General features: G+C 48.8%; 1 protein-coding gene across 1 annotated transcript in view; it reads right to left on the reverse strand.

Annotated features, from left to right (window-relative positions):
• Positions 1-1,417: 1,417 nt before the first annotated feature.
• Positions 1,418-22,399, reverse strand: part of Wdfy4 (WDFY family member 4) — a 202,373-nt gene continuing 181,391 nt past the window's right edge. Inside the window, exons 51-61 of the mRNA XM_041662791.1 lie at positions 20,528-20,681; positions 18,099-18,190; positions 16,839-17,051; positions 16,092-16,242; positions 14,580-14,764; positions 13,417-13,575; positions 9,995-10,174; positions 8,871-9,053; positions 6,622-6,706; positions 2,792-2,903; positions 1,418-1,861 (exon numbers count right to left, since the gene is read on the reverse strand). Of these exons, the coding sequence (XP_041518725.1) occupies positions 1,795-1,861; positions 2,792-2,903; positions 6,622-6,706; positions 8,871-9,053; positions 9,995-10,174; positions 13,417-13,575; positions 14,580-14,764; positions 16,092-16,242; positions 16,839-17,051; positions 18,099-18,190; positions 20,528-20,681 (1,581 nt within the window). The 3' untranslated portion in view covers positions 1,418-1,794. The remainder of the gene's footprint in view (positions 1,862-2,791; positions 2,904-6,621; positions 6,707-8,870; positions 9,054-9,994; positions 10,175-13,416; positions 13,576-14,579; positions 14,765-16,091; positions 16,243-16,838; positions 17,052-18,098; positions 18,191-20,527; positions 20,682-22,399) is intronic.

The raw sequence follows: 22,399 nt of genomic DNA on the forward strand, positions 1-22,399 counted from the left end.
ACTTACTAGACCTGGATGGAGGTGGGGGTTCCTTGGACTTCCCACAGGACAGGGAACCCTGATTGCTTTTCGGGCCGAGGGGGGGGGGACTTAATTGGGGGAGGGGGAGGGAAATGGGAGGCGGTGGTGGGGAAGAGACAGAAATCTTTAATAAATAAATAAATTTAAAAAAAAAAGAAAAGTAAAAATTCTACTGGCGTGAATGAATGGAAGGCAGACTTTGGACCAACAAGCCTTTCAGCCCTGATAATGTTATAGATTGTGTTTTGAAAACTGACTGCAGACCCAGCCCTGGTATTTATGGCATGCTTCTTGGCTTTCCTGGCGAGCGGGGCTCTCTGATGTTATAATTATGGCCCTTTGGCGCACAGTCCCAGCCGGACACGGCATTGCAAATGGACTGTCTGCTAATAGTGCATGCAGATGATGTAGGAGGTGGCATGATCCTTGACCCCAGGGTCAGACAAGAGCCATTCCCATCCAGAGAGGGGTATCCTGGACTTATGAATTGGTTCGTCCCCCAGCTTTCTCCACTGCTAAGCCCTTGAAGTTCAGAGATAAATCAGGATGCCCTAACTGTGCTCTTTTGCTGTGTTTGCCATGGCCGTATACCACCTCACCTTCCTTAATATTTATCTGTAAGTTGGTTCACTGATCCTTAAAGGTGAGGTGATCCAAAGCCACCAGACATCAAATTCATTTTCCTACCACCCCTAGGCCTGGGTTTAAGGGAGTAAAGACAACCGCCATAGCCCCTTCAGGCTTGGAGAAACATGCAGAGGAAACACATCCCTGCTTGGGCCCCAGAAGAAGAGGCTTTCAGAAGAGGAGCTGAACTGCTTCCAACCCCCCTGCCCCATGTACCTGCAGATACCTGAGTTTTTCTTTTCTTTTGTTTTTTTTTGTTATTGTTTGATCTTTTTTTTTTTTTTTGAGACAGGATTTCTTTGTGTAGCCTTGGATGTCGTGGAACTCGCTCTGTAGATGGGGCTGGCCTTAAATTCACAGAGATCCACCTGCTTCTGCCTCCCAAGTGCTGAGAATAAAGGCATGCGCTACCACTGCCCGGCCCAGCTACCTGAGTTTTGTCCATTAAATACTTCTCCAAGATGAGGAGCAGCTCACAATAAATGTGAGGGTTGGGGACATTTGGTGTCCAGTTAGCAATGGACAGAGGGTCGAGCTAGCCAAGGCAGGGCCTGGCTGGGAACCACTACCAGCTTTTACTATAAAGTTGGGGTAGGGATGCCCAAGTCTGGTGTATTGCCCTGCCCGAGGCCCCTGTGTCAGGGTCAGGTGACAGTCGTGTGTGGCCCTTGAGTGAGCAGCGGTCTGCTCCACAACACAACTCATGAACTTGTTGACTTATAAGAATTCAGACAAAACAGGGCGCGGTGACGCTCAAGCAGCCTTCCATTTGGGAAATGGTGTTTTAATAAAATAGACAGCAGGACGGCTTCCATGAGCCAATACCTGCCCCTTTCTTTTCTAGCATAGTAAGCCTTGGTAGATAAGTCACACATCAATTTCCTGCACAATTTGTCACCAGCCGGTCAGTTTCCACAGGAATGTCTACCAGCATCCTCATACAGAAGTCTTATGGACCCCAGAGATGTTTGGGGTATACAGTGCAAATCGTCAGGTGTCCTTGAGAACTGTGGGAGGAGAGCCCCCCAAAAAAGCTTGCTCTGGGTATAGGGCCCAGGTGACACATCACCTGGATGCCAGCAGCCTGCCGCTGCAGGCCCTGAGACACCCAGCTTCAATGCCAGGGCCTTCAGCATTCATGTGCTCCTACCCATCAGCTGACCAGCAGAAGATCCTCCCCTTCTCGTCGCCAACCAAGAGCTTGGTCTGGTTTCTTGAGAAGAAAAAGGAAAGATAAGAACATTGGAGCACATCGTCTGAGACCCACGTATCCTAGCCAGCACCTGGGAAACAGTGTATGTATGGGACTGTATCCAGAACACGGTGGGAGCTCCTCTGTCCTGTCTCCTCTGGTGCTGATGGGGGAGTGGAAGAAATGAACCCAGTGTGGACCTGAGGATCAGGGTGGGAGCTTTGGGAGGGGATTGTTGCAGATCCAGAGGCCCTGGGGGAAAGCCGAGGTTCTGAGGAGTTGGCTGAGGTCCCCCTCCATCTCTCCAGCAGTAGCTCTGGGAGAACATCTGGCTGAGAAAGGATGGAGCTACACCTCTGACAGAGCATTGGCATGTGCTCCAGCGAGGACTTCAGGTCTGTTCTTTTCTAGTCCACGACCATGCCATCCCACCCAGGCCAGCCTGGCATCCAAAATACTGAATTCCTCACACCGAGGACTTCAGAGGGCAACAGTAGGCCAGTGAGAGATAGAAAACCAGCTGCTCTTGAGATTGCAACTCCCTAGAAGGGTTAACTGGGTCACCATGACAGCTAAAATAATGAGAACCCAATGCCATCTTTGAGACGACTCTTCATTGGCTAAGGGACTTTAGAGGCTTTTCCATCCAAGTACGATGGTCATCATCGGCAAGTTATAAACACTAGTGGGATTCAGGACAACAGGACCTCTTCAAGACAAAACTACATAATATACTTCTCTACCATTTGTAATTCTTCATGAATCTGCATATTCATGAAATAGAGATCAGGGACATATAGGGATTAACAACAAGATGGGTTTGCTCGGGTTCCTGAAGTGATGTGACCTTCCTGGGTCTGATAACCTAAACACAGCTGGAAATACTGGAATTTGGCAAAGTTGACTGTAGCGCCCTCTGCTGGAGTTCTGGAGAAAGCAGTCTGCTCTTACCTAGTTATGGCCAAAGCTGTCACAGCAGGGCTTGTCTTGCTAGGCTTGCCACTCAAAGCAGCACTGACATCCAGCTCTCTGCTCAGGGCAAGGTTCTTGGCCCACTTGTGCCCTGTGGAAAGCACGAGAAAGAAAAAGTTAGAGCGCCCCGTGGCCTCACGGACAAGCCCATATGCACCCCATGCATAGGACCACACAGATACTAACATTTATATTTGTGGTCAGCAACTTGTTAAATTGAGGGGGAAAATATATTTAATCTTGGCCTGTGCTGTTGCAAAAAGGGCCGTCCCAATTTAATTTGCAGGCTGTGATAGTTACATGTGCTGACGTGCCGCGGTATCCATTGTGTACCAAATTGGATTTGTGTATTATTGCTTTCTAAATTGCATGCCTAGTTCAGCAAAATTGCTCATCAGTGTTTACTGGCTTTATGCTTAATAAGATGCCCCACAATACCTTGCTGCCAGGGTGTAATGCAGCCTGTAATTGCCTAGTAAAAATAAATTACATAAAGTCTGCATTATCAACTTAACGAAATCCTCTCACGCCCAACCAATAATTAAATGCTGAGAGAATTTTCTCAAAAAAATATAACTCAATGATTGTTACTTCACTCATTCTAATGACTACATTTGGAGACAGACAGCAATTCCTTCAACGTGAAGGGTGAGGAGATGGAGAAACAGCAAGTGGGCACGTCCCTACGAGACACATCATTGTCTCAGGGCCTGGATGTCACCGCACCCCCCCCCCCCCCCGTGGTGCTGAAGTGGCCACTTAGGGGTGCGGAGGTTCAGTGCACCAGGGGACACATGAGGATATGAGTAGAGAACATGGCTCGTGGGCAGGGACAGACACTTGGAAATCTGAGCACAGCTCCAAACATCACGCTTTCCCTGAGTCCAGATCTAGGAGCTGCTTTCGGAAGCAGATCATGCTTTCCGTAGTGGAGTTCTTACCGCAAATGATGAATAAATGCGTTCCGGGCAGAAATGAGATTACGACTGCCTCAAGTGCGTATCCTCAGCGTTTACAGATCTCCTCTCGTGCCCCTTAAGACATTTGAGGGGTGCAATAACATACGCGCCAATAGGACACGCATGCAAATATTCGCGTGCCGTGCTTAATTCTGATCCCTTCCCAACAAAATGGCTTTGAGCAATGTGATGAGGGCATCGCGCTTCCTTCTTAGAGACCTCCAGTGGGTTATGTTCACAAATTTGTTCTCAGATTTGTTGACTTCAACAGAGGCGCAATCCAATTTTCTGTTAAGTCTGTGTGCCCCACCCCCACCTTGTCGGTTCATCCTAGTTGGAACCTTGCTCCTAACTGTCAGTTCTGCAGGGCATCTGTGACCCCCAGGTCAGGACAGACAGCAGGGGGACAATGAGGATCCTGGAACTCCCTGCCAGCCGGAAAGCATCTTGTAATTCCCCTAATGCCATCATCGCTATATTCAAAGAGAAAATTTTTAGAGGTCTGAGGAATGAATTCTGGAGAGTAGATTTTTGTCTACTATTTCTCTGTCCCCAGCACCTACATGACTGGAATCACAGGGGATATTCTCAACTAGCCGAAAAGAAACAGGGCCACACCAGTTGTGAGGGATGGAGTTGGGTCTCCAGCTTAGTCTCCTTCCTGTTCGCCAGACTGCATGTCCAGTACTCTTGATACCTAAGAGAAGCTGGGGGTCCTCCACCATGCACTGAGGATCTGTCGGCCAGGACCTGAGCTCACACTTCTGGCTATGAAGGGGCAGTTGATCCCGAGACCTATATAGGTCCTATGACTTTCAGTGTCATACATGTGTATATGAGACGCGTTTCACAAATAGCCAAGGGAAAAGGATGCCTGAGCTGGATCCTCCCAGGGGGACAGAAGCAGGGGAGGGAGTAGAAATGTTGTTCTCCAGAGAAACACAGAGCACATGGCCAGGCGCTCCTCTTTCACACTGCGACAGAGCGGCCCCTCATGGCCTCGAGTCACGCTGGAGGAACAAGGACACTGAACTGGACACGGCTCTTGGTTTTATGATGTCTATGCTCTGACTCAACCCAGACTACCAGCCAATTGCTGGAAATGCCAAAGGATGGGATTTTCAGTCTAGACAGAGTGTAGGACGTAGAGGAGCCCCAGCAAACGTCTGAGTGCTTACAGAACTCACAAATGGGTACCTGGATGAATCAGGAAGGCACAAAACATGCAACAGAGGCAAACTAATTGAAAATGGCCACGACATGGCCAAGGGAGCCCTATGGGGTTGGAGAAAGTCTGCTCCTGTGGACAGTCATGAGTCTGGAGCTAACAGGAGACTTGGCTGACTGGGGAACTCTCCAAGTACGGTAATGTGTTCCTTCATTTGGGGGGCCCAGGAGGGATAGTTTGGCTCTGGACTGCAGTCTTCTAAAGGAGGCGGTGAGAGGGGAGATGTTTGCAGTGGAGGGAGTGATGGTGGCAGGGATGACGGCAGAGACGGAAGTGAAGTGGTGTCAGCTATGAGGACGAGGCTTTACCTGCATTTGTATTGCAGGGGCTGCTGGTGGTGACAGTATGATTGAGGTCAGGGTGACTGTGGCTGCTGTAGTGGCAGACATAAGGATGGTGGCAAGCTGTGGGGATGACCTTAGGCAAGTTACTGAGCTGCTCTGTGCCTCAGTTTCCTTATCTCTATGATGGGCAGCTTGCTACAGTCTGCTGTGCAGGACTTCAGTGAGAAAGGAGGGATGTGTGGGAAGGGTTCAGAGTGTCTCATGCTCTCTGAATTTCAGCCCTGGGGTAGCCTGGGTTGTGGAGATGGCAGAAGGGTTTTGTGTTTCAGTCTCACCTGCCATAATGAGAAGGCTTTGCCACCAGATAGAGGTCTTCTTGTTGTACATATAACTGGGAATGTGTGTGATATTTCCAACCCATCAACTAAACTTCTTCAAGGGCGTGGGCTGAGTCCCAGGATGGGGCACTACACTTGTATTAAACCCGTGGCTGAATGGGAAGGGGGGCATAATGAAGGCTAATGGGGCATCTGCGGTACAGTAGAGCCACCTCCTCCTCCCTGGGAGAATGGCCTATCCCTTCTGTTTACAGGATGCTAACCAGTTACATTCAGATCCTGGTCGGTGGACTCTGGCTTTCCAGTACCATTGGGGAGCATCAAAGAACACGAGGTCACATGCACCCCAAAGACCTGGGGTCCCCAACACCCACAGTGTCATTGTCCCCTGTCCAATGGGTACCATAGTCCAAATGAAGGACTCAATGGGGCTTTTCATGGTGCTTCATGATCCGCCAGATGCCTGCAGGACACAAAGTGTTCTCTGATAGCCCTCCCTGCCACTGTCTGGATCTGAAATGTCTATCAGGTTCATGCTGGAAATGCTCTGAGTTCAGCACTGCTTTGAAGGCCATAGCTGTAAGGGGTAGAGAAGTTTGGCAGGAACATGTCACGGGGTGTGCACCTGTCTGTGTCATACCCAATGCTGGTCCTGCTCTAATGTTCTGCTCCCTGCTCTGTTGCATGGGGACGTCTGCCATGTCACACTTCCTCCGCCACAGATGGAGTCACTCCTGCCACCATGCCTTCTCCCCAGTGAAGGACTGAAATGCCTGAACCAATGGGCCAAAGTAAACCATCCTGTCCCTGACCTGTGTCTGTCACGTATGGGATCACGGAATGCAAAAGTCACACATCTAGTCCCCACCCTGGCAGCGCTTTCCAGAGCTCCCATGGCTTCCCTAAACTCAGATGCTCTGGGTAGGCTGCAGCCCTGGTGCCAAGACAGGGAGAGAAGAGTACAGGAGGGCGACATGAGTTAAGCTTCTCAAAAGGGTACCTCTGGGGCTTAGGGGCTCAGTGGAGGGTTCTTCTGTCACTGCCTTCCTAGGAACAGACATCTTCACGTCCTCTGTCTTCCAGATCTGTCCAGAAAAGAGACCATATCATGCCTTGTAGAATAGCCCTATCTTCAGGGGGTCAGGGTGGTCCACCCCATTCTCTCACATCTGAGGGAAAGGGTGCTGGCAGATGGAAGTGTGCTCTGAGTATTCACTTCTGGTGTTATTATCAGGAAAACGGTTATCTAGGCTTCAGCCTCCTTGTGGTGATTCAGCCTGTAACAATGGTTTGGATGGCTTTACTCTCTTCCCTGAGACTCTCAAGTGGATCTCCTCCTCCTCCTCTTTTCTGCAATCCTTTATCAGTTCGGTGTGTGTGTGTGTGTGTGTGTGAAAGAGAGACAGAGACAGAGACAGAGACAGAGAGACAGAGAGACATACATACATGCATATGTGAAGATGTGAAGGCACATGCACCCATGTATAAGCCTGTGGAGGTCAGAGGTCAACTTCGGGTATCTAATTTCCATTCTCCTTCCTCTGTTTTGAGGCAGGAGCTCTCACTGAAGAACTTGCCCTTTCAGCTAGACTGCCTAATGAAGGAGCTCTTGTCACCACCCACTTTTTATTTTAAACCTAGCTTTTGCATGGGTGCTGGAGATGTGAATTCAGGTCTTCATGCTTGAGCACGTTATTTAAGCCATGGACCCATCTCCCCAAGTCCTCCCATACCTTATCTAACCTTAAATCCTGCCGGCTTCTTATATTGTCACTGGGTCAACACTTTAGACCCTACAGTCTATTTTTTCTGTTGTCACTGAGGGAATGCCTTCCTATTCTGCCATCTTCTAGGCCAGCCTGTCTTCTGGGTTTGATCCTAAACCTTGTGTGTGAGAGCCCTCAGGATGACCGCAGGTGGCTTCTGTCCTCTGAAAGCAAATTCAGCAACTGTTCAAAGGTTTCTGTGTGCTCCCCAGCACCTCACACAGCTGGGGCCGGGAGGTTCCAGGAGCCCGGTCACTACCTTGACTGAATGAAGGCTGAGCACACAGTGAACTCCTCCGCATGTCTGCGGCAGACTCAGGGAAGATGCACTTACGGCTCAGTCACCCCAGTTCCTCTTTCGTGTCTGCATTCAGATCATACCCACCAAACCAATGTCCTTTTGACCTTTCATTTCCTGGCCAGCTAAGGACACAGGTCATGTGCCCTTCACTGAGAACACTGTCGGAGATATTCTTCTGGGGTGTATCTCTCCCCAGGCTCATCTCTCGCCATTCATGCTGGCCCACGGACCTCCCCATACAGCAACTGTTCTGCATCTTAGAGCTCAGCTAAAACGCCACCTCTCCTGAGGTCTGTCTGGCAGAGGGAAGTACGTGCTTCGCCTGAGCACTACTGCATCACCCCATTTCTCTCCCAGAAGCCCCGTATTCTCACAGGTCCGCGCTGTGGGCGAGCCTCTCAGTTATTCGCAGTTGTCTCCCATTCTTTCATCCTCCATGCCAGTCTCAGAGAAAACAACCTGAGCCTTGTTCTTCCGATCTCGTTCCCTGGCTTCAGTGTTTCCCTCTCTTCCTGGCTTCCGGACACTCCTTTCTTAAGCTCCTGGTACTCTTGATTATCTCAACCAGGACACCTCCCTCATGAGTAACATTTTACATGTACTCTTCCAAAACCCGAGTGTCCCAGGGAAAAGTGCCTGCAGTGGCTTATACAAAATCCTTGGCATGGGATTAAGAGTTAAGTAAGTGGGTAGACGGATAGACGGATGGTTAGATAGTTGGATGGTTTAATGGATGGTTTAATGGATGGATAGAAAGATTGCTGAAAGCTTAGATAGATAACGGATGAGTGAGTCAATGGGTCGAGGGATGAACAACCAGGTTTGTGGGTAGATAGATTAGTGAGTGGATAAATGGGTTGACTCATTTCACATATTGTTTTTTTTTTCAGTATTATGTTATCCTCTACTGAACTGGACTATTCATTATTCATACCTTCACACCTTATGATACGTTACTATATGTGTATGTATGTGTGTGCAGTACCATATTCTCTCTCCCTGTCTCTCATTTTTCTTTTGGCCATGAAAAAGCACCACCTTTCCCTTGATTTTCTATAGGTAACTAGTATAAAATACTTTAAAATTTCATATGCGGTACTTGGCCCAATTGAGGCAGTGAAGAAATGAGATAAACACAAATATCCTCCCGTGTACTCATTCTGCGCCCCCAAACACACTTACCCGAACCATGCCATCCTTACTCCCTGTGACGATGACGTGACTTGCATCCCACACTGACCCCTCCACTATGCAGCAGCATGTTATGGTTCCTTCTGGGCCCCAGGCTGTGGTAATACTGGCCAAGGGCTGTCCGTTGACATCCCACAAGGACAAATGGGCTCCGGCACAGGAGACAATGGTTCCCTATAGCAATGAGAGTTGGCTTTATTCTGTGCAAGATTCACCAGCAGTTTCCCCAGCTCAGCCCCCCAGTTTGATTACCAAAGTACCCCAACTCGTCTTCTTCCAAGGCTTCAAATCTCATCAACCCACTTAGACATTTACAGTTTGATGGCATTGTTGAGATGTAGTGGGAACTAGATCTTTCTAAGTTGGAAGAAACGGGTCACTGAGGGCATGCCTTTGAAGGGTATTTCTTGTCTCTGCCCTTTTGGGGCACTCTGTTTCCTGAATACCATGCCATGAGCAACTCTGCTCCACCATGCCCCATCTAAGTGTTGTTCTGCCTTGACTTGGACCTCAAGCAGTCGAGCCAGCTGAGCAGAGACTGAAACTTCTGAAATATAGCCATAATAAACCTGTGCATTATGACACTGGCCCAGGCTTTGGGCTACTCCAAAATCCTGATTCCTAACCACATCTTGACTTTCATAGCAGACAGCCTGAAGACTGTTCCTGTTTCTCTGGATAAGAGACCTATGATTGGCTGTCTAGCAGTGCCTCCATGAAGAAAATGTGCATTTCATCTGGTGGAGGACAGCACACAAAGGTGCCAATGACAGCAAATGGCTCCTAAAACTTTGTAATGTCCTTTCAGAAGTAACCTTCAGGGAGAGAGAGCCCTAATACCTCCTAAAATACTCCTTTATATCTTGAGCGTAACTTACTCTGGCATGGGCAGATCTTCCTGCTTAACCTTGCTGTACCTGTACCAGAGCAAAGACCCCCTAGTGCCTACCTTCCACTGGCAGAGGATGGTTGGCACACATGGGGCCTGATCCACATTTGGGAATGACCAGCATATGTCTGTCCTTGAGTTTTGTGGCACTATCCAACACAGTATTTGTGTAGGCCCCAAGACACGGTGAGTGAACCCAGACACGCAGAAATGAAAAAGGCCTCACCGAAACATCACTGATGGCAATAGCCGAGATCCCTTCCCGGTGGACAGGCAGGCAGGCCACGCGAGAGAAGTGGTCCAGGTCCCAGAGGATACAAGTGCGATCCTGGGAGCCACTCACCAGGAGGCTGAAGGTGACTGAGGCTGTCAGACATGTGACAGCCTGGGTGTGTCCATACAAGGCCTAGGAACAGGAGGCATAACCAGAAGTGATGAGAGAGACTCATAGCATAGCTACTAGTGGGTTGCTGCTGCTTCTGGGCCCCAGATGAGGAAACGAAGATTCAGAGCAAGTCAATGATTTTACAGATGTGGAGGGGTGGGGGTGGGGGAGTGCATGTGTGTGTGGGCTTCTTGGTGGCATCCATTTCTAGGACCTGAGATCTACCTGGAGAGAAGAGATAGTCCCTTTGTAGTAAGTAATCCAGCCCAGAGTTTCCTTATGCTTTTTCCCCTTTCTGTATTCTTGTATCAGAAGCAGCTCCTAGCACAGTTAGTATGCAAAGGTTTCAAAGGGCAAAGTATGTGCCCAGATCAGCAGCCTCATCAAATCTGGGATCTTAGTGAATAGGCCCCTAGTCTTCCAAATCAGAAACTCTGGTGATGGAGCCCTGGAATCTGCATTCTTTCCCATCCAAGAAATTGCGTTCGTGTTCGGGTTGGTGATGTACTGCACTATGGGAGACTCAGAAACAAACCAGTCCTTAGACCAGACTGGGAAGACCGCAGGACAACACAAGAACACAGCCCACAAAATCAACAAAGCAGGGTTCCTAGGGACTCTACAATCAGGGAGCCTGCATGGGTCTGAGCCACGTCCTCTGCATATAAGTTATGTTTGTGTAACCTGGTATTCTTGTGGGACTCCTAACAATAGGAATGGAGGTTGTCTCGGACTCTTTCACCCTCTTCGGTTCCTTTTCCTCATACTGGGTTGCCTAGGAGTTGATCTAGGGGAGAGGGGAGGTACAGGGAAGGGGCTGGGATGAGTGGAAGGAGGGGAAACTGCAGCTGGGGTGTAATTTATGAGAGAAGGATAAAAAAAATCACAAGTAAAAAAAAAAGCTCAATCTTTTGTTTAGAGACAGAGCTGTGGGCAACACAGCCTAGGCCAATCATGAACTCATGAACCTCCAGTCTAAACTGGGATTCTAGAGCTCGAATTATCAGCATGGGCCCCTGAGTCTGCCTAAAGATACGGATCAGACACAGGCTGACCGGCTTGGCAGCAAACACCTTTGCCTGCTGCATTATCTCGCTGGTGTAAAACGTTACTTTTTCCGACCTAGGATGTGAGTGCGTGTCTTGTGGGTCTCAGGGGACTTGCTCTTAGCCTTCCGGTTTAAACCATTTACTCTTGGCCTTCAGGCTTGCTTCATGGATGTCTGTGAAGACAGCTCTTTCCAGACTGCTTAAGAGGCCAAGTTCCTTCTGAGTACATTGCTCCTGGCTATGGTGAGGATTCCTAAGCATGCCAGAGGGTACCCAGAAAGCCCGAGGGGCTTCTCTGCGTGAATATGCCTGACATGCCTTGGAATCAGCCAGGAGTGCAGAGGTGGCACACAGAAAGGTCTGGCCTGGCTCAATCATTGCTGGAGCTCCAGCCCTGGCAGAGACAAACTGTTCACTCATTTTGGTCATCATTTCTCAAAGCTGACATTTTGCCTGGTCACAGCTATTAAACATTTTGTCACAAGTTCCCATTTGTCCTCAATGGAGCCTAATGTGACACCAGCCAGATGGTGGTGGCAAATCTCTGGACATGACCCACTGACGAAGACTTAAGTTGCCTCAAGAGCGTGAAAATAGAGAAAGGAAGAGACTTGATAAGAATTCTCTGATCTTCCGGAACAACCTGAGTCTGATGAGTAAGTCTGACCACGGATGATATAACACCTCCAAAGGACACAGGCAAAGGGACCCTGAAGGACAGTTTGGGGCTTCAGAGAGAAGAGCTTCGAGCCTGAGTGGCAACGCAGGCTGCATTGTGGAATCAGGTTACCCTGTGCTGGGCAGAAAGGGCCGGTGTGCATGGCATGGTATTCCACTGCCGAGATAAGCGTGGTTTACTGTCACCCATGGGCCCAGAAACTGCAGCATCAGAAGGCACCCAGTGCCCTGTCATCTGGGAAGGAAGAAAATCGAGGCTGAGCCCACAGTTCTAAATGTGCACCCAAAGGGCTCTTTCTTTTCTTTACTTCTTTCTTTTGTTGCAGAAGACATGTCAATTAAAAAAACTTTGCTATATCATCTAAGTAGCAAAATATAAATACAACACAATAAAATAAAACCTCTCAAAATAATTCTCCATAATGGTGGTTGTGGTGAGGTGGCTAGTCTCAATAAACTCTTGATAGCACTGGAGAGCTATAGAGTAATTTTGAAAAACTTTGTGTCATTGCTCAGTAATTCTTCTCAAAATACATCATAAGGAAACAATTAGTCAGAAGCAAACAGCATATATATAACATGTTTTCTGTGGCACTGTTGAAAATGGTTAAAAGTTGGAAATAACCTAATTGTCTAGTTTTAGAAGAAATGGTTTATTAAGTCGTGGTATACTGACATAACAATTGAAATGTAATTTTATGAGAATGGAATAATCTGCAACAATTGAAATGCAAATTATACAGACCATAGAAAAACAGAAACAATTTGATAAGCTGACAGAGAATGGGACAAAAATATTCATATAAGATTCAGAAAGGTATAAAAATGCATATAGGGGTTGGTAGTATGCAACAATAAACATTTTTTATAGGGGAAGCAGAGAATTTATTTTTAAAGTGAATTCAAATTTGTCTTTAATGCTTCACATCTTTAAAAATAAACAGTTTCTGAACTGTTTTGAATCCATTTCATAACGACCTCTAGGAATACAGGTCAAGGGCAGACCCTCTTTGATGAGGAGCTGGAGGTCTAAGCTCCCAGCCTGCTGTGGATCTGCCTCTGCTTACGTCACCTCCCTTTGGAAAAAGTCCCATTTTCTGCATCTATACACTGGGAAGAGCCACTTAACTTCTTTGTATCTTTTTGTTTTTAACCAAGGCTGTGCAGGTGGGGGGATAATGGTCAGTCTCCTTTCCCAGGACTGTTAGAAGGTAAATCACAGGATGCTTGTGAACAGGCTGTGTGGGCAGCCAGGGCAGAAGGCTAAAGCTGGGCCTGGCTCAGGGGGCTCTGCCTTCCTGACCCTGGGCAGGAAGCACCTGCTTGTACCCCCAGCATCCTGCACTACATTTGGGCCTCCGTGGAGGTCCCTGCTCTGTCTGCTCAGCGGATCTACCCACCGGCATTGAAACCATTCCCCAATGACAGCTGCAGACTGCTCCTGCGTCCCATGCGCTAGAGAGAGGCAACACTTTTACCTGATTGTGCTTTGGCACCCCAACTGCCAGAGACACCACACCAATGAGGGGCACATACCTGCTGGAGGTGCAAGCCTCTTGGGCGACCTTTGACCAGGCTGAGCTCCCACACGCACACCACTGCGCTGGCCCCAGAGGTGACGATCATTGTAGGGGATGGGCATACAGCACACAGACAGGGGCCCCAGGCAGCCAGGTTCTCAAACGTCATCAGGATCTGTGAGGGATGGGCCATGGATGCTGACATGGGGGCAGCAGACACCGAGAAACCAGATCAAAGAAGTAGGAAGCACACAGGTGAACATGGAGGGGGTGGGGAATGGGGGCCATGCTCTAGGTTCTACCAGACTCAGGTGACTGAGTCTAGGCCATCCTCGACGGGTCCCCACAGAGGAGCTCCTACTCCAGCCAGTGGGGAGACAAGCAGGCACCTGAGTAGCTACTCAGATGCTGTAAAACCCTTGGAGTTGGGGTGGGGGTGCAGCTCAGCCTGAGACAGTGGTAGAACCAGAAATAGAACTGGAGCAGGGATAGTATTGATGATTGCCACAGGCAGCTGGTGGGGTCAGGTTAGAATGAGAAGGGCTAGAAACATGGTATATAGAGGATTCATGATATATAATCGGTGGGTTAGGAGGGGATCTGGACAGGGAGGGCTCTGTGAAAAGTTCAGAGACAACTGGAAGACTTAAAGGATAGGACCTTTAAGCAGAGAGAGAGAGGGAGGGTGAGAGGGAGAGGGAGAGGGAGAGAGAGAGAGGGGGAGAGGGAGAGAGGGAGAGAGGGAGAAAGGGAGAGAGAGGGAGAGAGGGAGGGAGAGAGAGAGAGGGAGAGAGGGAAAGAGAGAGAGGAAGAGAGGGGAAAAAGAGAGAGGGAGAGAGAGAGAGAGGGAAAGAGAGAGGGAGAGAGAGGTAAAGAGAGAGAGAGGAAGAGAGGGTAAGAGAGAGAGAGGGAGAGGGAGAGGGAGAGGGAGAGAGAGAGAGAGAGAGAGAGAGAGAGAACTTTTGCAAGTTGCTAAATATCCATCCTGAGCCACTCTCAGGTGAGTGGTGGCTGTGGAGGCAGAAGCCCAGGAACTCCCACCCAGACTGAAAACACATCTGGATGGGCCTTATGTACCCCTTGTGACCAGGGTGGGCTATGAAGGTGACAGTGTGCTTTACCAGCCTGAAGTCCACCTGGAGAGAGTCAAGACCCCAGAGTCCTGCCCCTGCCACCCACCTTGTCAGAACCATAGCTCCCCAGGCAGCAGCTGAAGTCATCAAAGCCCCAGCTGAAGGTCCTGTTCCAGAGAGGCGGCAGCAGCATCTTGTTCTTCTCCACCGCCAGGATAGTCTTCTCGGTAGGTACGATGTGGCCAATGGCCCCTTTGGGGGATTCTGATCCTAGAGAGAAAAGGTACATATCTGCTCCCCAGTGAGTACGATGGAGTATGCAATGAGGAAAGCACCCACTTTCTCTGGGCCCAGGGAGATGATACTGCAGAATAAAGAGCTCCATCGTGCACACAGCCTGGCCAGGAGCCATTCACCCAGGATCTGCTACTTCCACTGGTAGCCCAGGTGCCCCTTCCTCAGCTCCTCTAACTGCGACTCACATGTTTTAGTGACTCTCAGGCAGTGATACCAGAAGCCCAGACAGTCTGTTGGGGCAGATGATCCAAAGCCACAGGGCTTGGGTACCTGCCCACCTACCCTTCCTGCACTATCTTGAAGGGACCTCTAGCATGTGGCCTAACTCCAACCACAGATTCACTAGTCAAACTCTGGAAACCGTTCCTGGCCCCATTTGGAACCCAGCTCAGCATTCAGCTTGCTGATGACCAGATGATATCCATCCCAAGCCGGTTATCCCAGGGAAGTCTGCCCCTTCTTTCTGCAAAGTCCTCTCAGAGTAAGCTTGCCAACCGGCCAGCACAGGTACGCATACTGTGGGAGGAGACTGTGTTCAACGCGTATTCAGTCATGGGACCTGCCTTCCATCATGGTGGCAGATGCCCCTCTCTTGTCCTGTGCAAGTTCTTATGAGAAAAGCACCCTGTTCCAGAGCAGAGTTCGCACAGCTAGGAAGCTGTGGGGCTGGGCTTCACAGGCACCTGCCCAGAACACATGTCCTTAGCAATGAACTCTGTGCATATGTGCATCTGGGGGCTTGAGAGCAACAGCGGTGCAGAGCCTGTCATCTGTCTTTGTAGGGGTGTGTGTGGAATGTGTTAATACATGTGTACAAGAGAGAAGGGTGTGTATATGTGTGTATGTGAGAGAGAGAGAGACAGACATGCAGGAAGGCAGGCAGGCAGGCAGACAGACATGTGGGTCTTAGAAGTTAGGGTCTAACCTAGAATTGCTAGACCCCTCCAGAAGAGACCACCCTCCACTACCCATTGAATTTGGAGACAGTCATTACAAACCCACTAAGTTCCAAGCCCATGCCCTTGAGCTCCTAGAGCAGTATTTCTCGACCTACAGGTTATGACTCCTTTCGGTGGGGCGTTGAACAACCCTTCCACGGGGGTCAAATATCAGATTCATAACAGTTCATAACAGCAGCAAAATTACAGTTATGAAGTAGCAACGAGATAATTTTATGGTTGTGTATGTGTGTGGTGGGGTCACCACAACACAAGGAACTGTATTAAAGGGTCACAGCATTAGGAAGGTTGAGAATCACTGCCCTAGAGGAATTCAGTTCCTAAAGAGAGAAGCCTGAGACAATGCAAGGACAGGCGATCACCTTTGACTGTGACTTGAGAAGGTTTCAGTGCTGGCAGGTTGTGGAGGAAGGACTGGGAGTGGCCCAGAAGGCCCGCTGGGGAGGAGGCATCCTTTCCGGGCAGTGGTGGCTTCCCTGTGGTGTTTCTGGATGGGTGAGGTTTAGTGAAGATCTGGAGATACATACAAACACACCACATAGGTCACTAGGAGGTGGATGCCTTAGAAGGGAGCCATGGACATCACAGTTGCACCCTACTCTAGCCACTCTCAGGGCTGGCCTGTCTCTAGCAGAACTGCCGTGTCAGCAGGGTCTTTGGATGTTACAAATGAAGGGCCTGGGGCTCAGAGAATGGCCACTGTTTTTTCCAAGTCACAGGACAAGTTCTGCTGGTTGCCAATTCTTTTCTCTCCCAAACTGCCTAGGCAAAAGCTGCCCTTGCTGAGGAGGGAGGTCCTTAGGAGATCCTTTTCAGCTACTTGATAATCTTAACTCATTAGGAAATTAATAATAATAATAATAATAATTTATGGTATCTATCACATATGTAACAGAGGAACACAGCATTTGCCCCGTATTAATGATGTCATCTGACCTCTTCAGGTGGTAAGTGGGTGAGGCTCTGGTTCTGAAAACGGGATGAATCTCCTCTCGCACCCGCCACCACCTTCACTCCTAAAGGCAGAGAACATCCTTGTCCTCTTTCCCAAGCTTGTGCTGCCCTCGCTCTTGATAAAGAAGACGAACATCATGGCCTGCCTCACCTACCTGCTTGGGTACCTGTCCAAAGTTGCTGATGAACCCCAGGATGGTGCTCTTGATCAGGGGGTCACTGATGCTGGTGAGGTCTATTCGATCACCGTAGAAGTAGGGGTGGAAAGTGTTCACTGCCTCTACAGCGGCCTGCCCCTGCTGCTTACATCCAAAAACCAGGTCTATCCAGTGGTGGAGGTTGCCACTGACGAAGTCGCTCTCCAGAGCCTGAAATCGAAACCCAAAGAGCAGGAAATCCTAACTCATGCTTTTATAAAATTCAGTTCTCTAAAAGTTAAAGCCACTGTGTGTGTAGGTGTGTGTGTGTGTGTATGTGTGCTCATAGATGTGTGTATGCATACTGAGGTCAGAGGTCAAATGCAGGTGCTGCCCTTCCCCATTTAAAATATTTATTTTTATTTATTTATTTATTTGGTTTTTTGAGACAGGGTTTCTCTGTAGCTTTGGAGCCTATCCTGGAACTAGCTCTGTAGACCAGGCTGGCCTCAAACTCATAGAGATCCGCTTGTCTCTGATTTCCGAGTGCTGGGATTAAAGGTGTGCACCATCACCGCCCAGATAATTTTATTTTATTTTTTTTAAGACAAGTTCTTTCACAGGCCTGGAATTTGCAGAGCTGGCTAGACCCCGGTGAGCCCCAAGAATCTTTGTGTTTCCACACCCCTAACATGGGGCTTACAAATGTGCACAACACCCAGTTTTTATTGTTATGGGTATGCTGTAGCATCTCATTCTGGTTTGAATACATTTCTTTGATGACTAAAGATGCCGAGCACGTTTTTGTTTCCTTTGGCTAACCCAGAAGAAGTGTCCCCACGTAGTCTCTGGCCTTCATCTTCATCAGTTTTTCTGGATGGCAGGCTCAATCATCTCTACTATTGGACAGCCCTGTGGTAGGTGAGAGCTCCCTGGGGTCTCCAAACCATCTCTGAGCAATATGGAGAACACAGTTCAGATAGTGGCACTACTGGGGTGGGGTGGAGCTGGAGAGGACACTGACATCCCACCAGGGCAGCCTGAAAACCTCAGACATGACACTTGCTGGCACGATGCCCATCACAGCAGCCTAGAACAATCACAGAGCAAACCAGTGCTCTTCAACCATCCAAGAACACAAACTTCCCTGGTGCGCTCTCTTCCCTGGTTCCTCCGGACATCAAAGTCTCAAGGTTTGTCCCCACCAGTGAGATAGAAAACTACATGAAGCCTGCGGGGATACCGAAGTGCACATAAGGATAGACTGGAGTGTCTCACCTGTCTGTGCAAGCTGATGAATTTCCTTGGGTCCCCATCAGCCCAGGGAGGGAGTTGCACGTCCCCCAGGGTTGTTCCATCCTGCATGCATCCTGAGTGTGAAGGGAAACAGGAGACATAAGTGAGACCACACTAGGTTCAGAACCATGTTGTTTACAATAGCCAACTCCTTGCAGGTTGGAATATGAGCTGGATCTGACCAGATCACACTGCTTTCCACCACTTCTATCCACAGAGCCAAAGTCTTCTCTGCTTGGCCATACAGCTGGCATCCTTCATGAGGTCCTCCTGGCTTCCAAAACGACACTAGACTAGCTTTCCAAGTCACACAGTCTTACTGCTGCCACTATTGGTGCATCTGCCTCACCGCTAACAATGCCTTTCACTGGGGGGATGAAACAGAGGAAGAAGACACTGATGATGACCCAGACATGCAAGTACCCAGGTCTATGCCAGGCACCACTCGAAGTTCTTGGCACACACCGTCTTCCTAAGTCTTCAACCACTTATATGACAAATTCCAAGAGCACAAGAAGAGCAGCCTTGCTTCCAGCCCATGTCTCCCCTTTTACCAGCTGCCAACTTTGAACAAAACGCTTGGCCTTCCTGGGACTCATTTCTCTATCTGTAAGGATGAAGGTACTGACCACACCTTACAGGGCTGACACAGGTGAGAAAAGCAAGCATACAGCACTCACAATATAATACCAGTCATGACCAGCACTCAGCAATGCTCCTTTGGTTTGTTGAGCCCTCTAGAGCACTTACGATACAAGCTGAACAACATTCCCCTTTGGTCTGGGGCTTTCAGGCCGTGCCCACCCTCATTTTCTCATTACCCACACTCGACTCCAGGCTCTCCCTGGGGAACAGAATAACACAGGTGCCCCCAATTCATTCTCACACCATGGCCCTGACTGTCTTCCTCACAGGGTGTCTCAGCACCTGGCAATTTCGTGTCTTTATTTGTTTATAGCGTAAATTCTGTCCCCTCACCTGGAACATGTCTTTAGGATAAACCACATCTGCCTGAGGTACCTGTACACAGTAGGTACTATATAGTCACGCGTTCTCCTAATGACACCTGGCTGTCTCTGACCTGTTGTTTCTCCATCTAAGCCTGTCACATCTTCCTCCGAGGACACAGCTGTAATCCAAAGGCAGAGGTGAACTCTGCATGGTTCTGTTAGGCATCTGAGAACGCAAACACTGTCAGGCTCACCAAGGACCCAGGTCAGGCTTGCTGGCTAGACCAGAACTGGAGAGACTTGAGGTGCCCTATGGCACTGTGACTTCATGCCCAGGGCTGAAAATCACATGAGACTTTGTGGGAAATGATCTCAGTTGGCCTGAATCCAGGTCTGATCCCTTGCTGAAGGAAAAGGAGAGGCTAAGGGTGGGTGGGCCTGGAGGATATCAATATCCACCTCCAGGTGTTGTCTGCAGCACCCTTGGCCTGAAGGATATCAATATTCACCTCCAGGTGTTGTCTGTAGCACCCATGGCCTGAAGGATATCAATATCCACCTCCAGGTGTTGTCTACAGCACCCATGGCCTGAAGGATATCAATATCCACCTCCAGGTGTTGTCTACAGCACCCATGGCCTGAAGGATATCAATATCCACCTCCAGATTGTCTGCAGCACCCATGGCTTCTCTTGAAGCTAGAGAGCTTGCTTACCGCCTGCTCCAGCTCTGACCATTTATCCCCTCAGCATATGGTTCCTTCCACCTTCCTCTCACACACACTCATGGGAGAGACCCCTGGCACATGTGCAGTCTCCAGGGCCTCCCCAGGTCTCTGAGTCTCTGTCACTGTCTGTGCCATCTCTGAAACAGGAAGAGGACTAACACAGCCTAGGCTACGGGACAGAAGATGTGCTACCCAGAAGTCAGCCACAGTGGAAATGGGGCTAGTGAACCTCAAATAAAAACGTGAGGCCGGCGGTGGTGGCACACACCTTTAATCCCAGAACTTAGGAGGCAAACACAGATGGAGCTCTGTGAGTTCAAGGCCAGCCTGGTCTACAGAGCTAGGTCCAGGACAGTTAGGGCTTTTACATAGAGAAACCCTGTCTCGAAAAAGCAAAGGGGGGAGGGATGTGGGTAGGCAGTGCTAGACCTGAGTCGTCAACAAGGGTTCTACTATCTCACTACAGACTTCATCTCTTGGCATCCTCAGAGAAAAGGCCACTGCCCAAGATAGGTACTGGGTGCTGTCCTGGAAACCTGGGACCTAGCGCCCTTCCTGGGAAGACACTTTTGCAGCAATGTTCTGTCGCCCAGCAGAGACTTCACCCTCCATGCACTGGTCCTAACTAGGAGCTAGTAGCATTTCCATCAAGGAAACAGATTTCCCTGGAGACCTGTGGGAGAAATCCCGAGCTCCCTGGCCTCTCCCAGCAGGCTCCCCCACACCTCCACTCACCAAACTCCACTGCATTACAGTTGGTTAGAAACTCAGGCAGGTAGAAGAATTCAGGGGTCAACTCCCTGACGTCGCTCATGTTCTCCTTGGAGGCAGATTCCCACGTGCTCTTCACACTGTGGAACATTCTATCAGCCACATCAAAGCTTCCGCCCTGTGGGAGGAAGGGAGACGCCATCAGCCACATGTGTGTCTCCCTCTATCCCCTTGGCCTCTGAGGAAAGAGCCCTGAAGTCAGGAATGAATTGGCATCTCCATTCTATAGACCAGAAAACTGGCACCCAAAGTGCACTGATTTCCCCAAGGCTATCAAAGCAGTGGATGCCAGAGCTGGGGCCAAGCCCATGGGTAAGGTATAAAGGGTATGTTTTGCTCTGCCCGTCCCTAAGGAAATCGCTGGAACTGGCACAAACTTGGCCTACTATGTGGACGCGGAAGGTTGAAGAGGACTCAGCTCTTTCTGAGAGAAGAGGATCTGCACAGATCTAAGGCATGTCACCTCTGGGCAACCTGGTAGCCAAGAACTGGGTGGTCCATTTTTTGAGCCAGAGGTATTGATCCATTGTGAGCCATACATCATTTTCTGCACAAAGACAGAAGCACTAAGATCTCCGGGTCCCCATGAGGTCTCGGCCATAACACACAGCTTCAAGATGTGCCCCCACCCAGGTCACTTTGCTCTGCGTTAAAATTAAGAGACGATGTCCACCATCAAATCGAGATGGAAATAGAAATGAAGTGTGGGAAATCTAAATAAATCTGCACCTAACGAGTCGCTCATTGAAATGTATTAAGAGCTTTGTGTATTTAATCTGCAGCCTGAGCCTCACATCGTGGGAGATTGATGTCTTCTCCTGGTCCCATTTTTCCTTTTGCAGCTTTTATAAGTGCTGATGGTAATCTCCTGAGAAACAATATGATTTGGTAATAAAAAGATTACCTGTATTAAATAAAAATAATATATACATAGGAAATATTGTTAGTGCTACAAATCTGGTTAAAGATATTACCACAAAGAAAAATGTTATTTTTTTCACAGCTGTCTAATGCAGTTTAGCAAAAGTAATATCTTTAAAACTTAAGCCTGTATTATTTATAAAGGAAGCAATAACTGATTTTCCTATTTCCTATATTAATAAATGTATTTGCATACATTTGTTTCAAAATTAATGGCTTTTCTCACTTCTGCAATACAAAAGAAAACACCAAATTCCCTAGAAGAAAAAGTGGAGTTGCTTTGTTGCTCGCATTGTGAGTGTGCGGGTTGACATAAACTCCAGCGCCCGCCGGCAGTCAGTCTCAGACAGAACTCGGTTCTTAGGCAAGCAGGCAGAGATGACAAGAGACAGGGCAAGACTGAGGAGCACTGAGCTGTGTGGTTCAGCCTTGCAGAGTGACCCACAGGAAGAAAATCCGCCAAGTGGAGTAAGCAACAACAAAACGTAGTCTGGGAATGGGGAGGAAGAAAGTGATGGGCAAGAGCTCCCCTGCTGAGATCGTCCGCCTTGTCCATCCTGCAGCTGTCCTTGCCTTTCATGAATAATGTGTATGCAAATGACCAGTGAAGATCAGTAACATAACTGCTCAATGGCAGATGATGTCCTGCGTGCTGCTCAAAGCTGGAAGGCGGTGGAGCCAAGTTAAGGCCACAGAGCTCAGAGACAAAAGGTTCACACACACGATATCACACACATGGAAAATCACCAGCAAAGTATTTTGAATATAGTAAGGATCAGAAGATTATCTGTGGTATCTTACTCGTCTATAATATTAAGAAGCGCTCAGCAATACTGAAAGATACAAATCAAAATTATGAGTGAAGCAGTGGAGAGGTGAGGATATGACAAGGGGAGTTTCTGAACATCGATTTAA

Source organism: Microtus oregoni, unplaced genomic scaffold (genome assembly GCF_018167655.1).
Source record: "Microtus oregoni isolate MIOR12 unplaced genomic scaffold, Mior012 000013F_ref0000133, whole genome shotgun sequence".
In the NCBI taxonomy this organism is placed as follows: Eukaryota; Metazoa; Chordata; class Mammalia; order Rodentia; family Cricetidae; genus Microtus; species Microtus oregoni.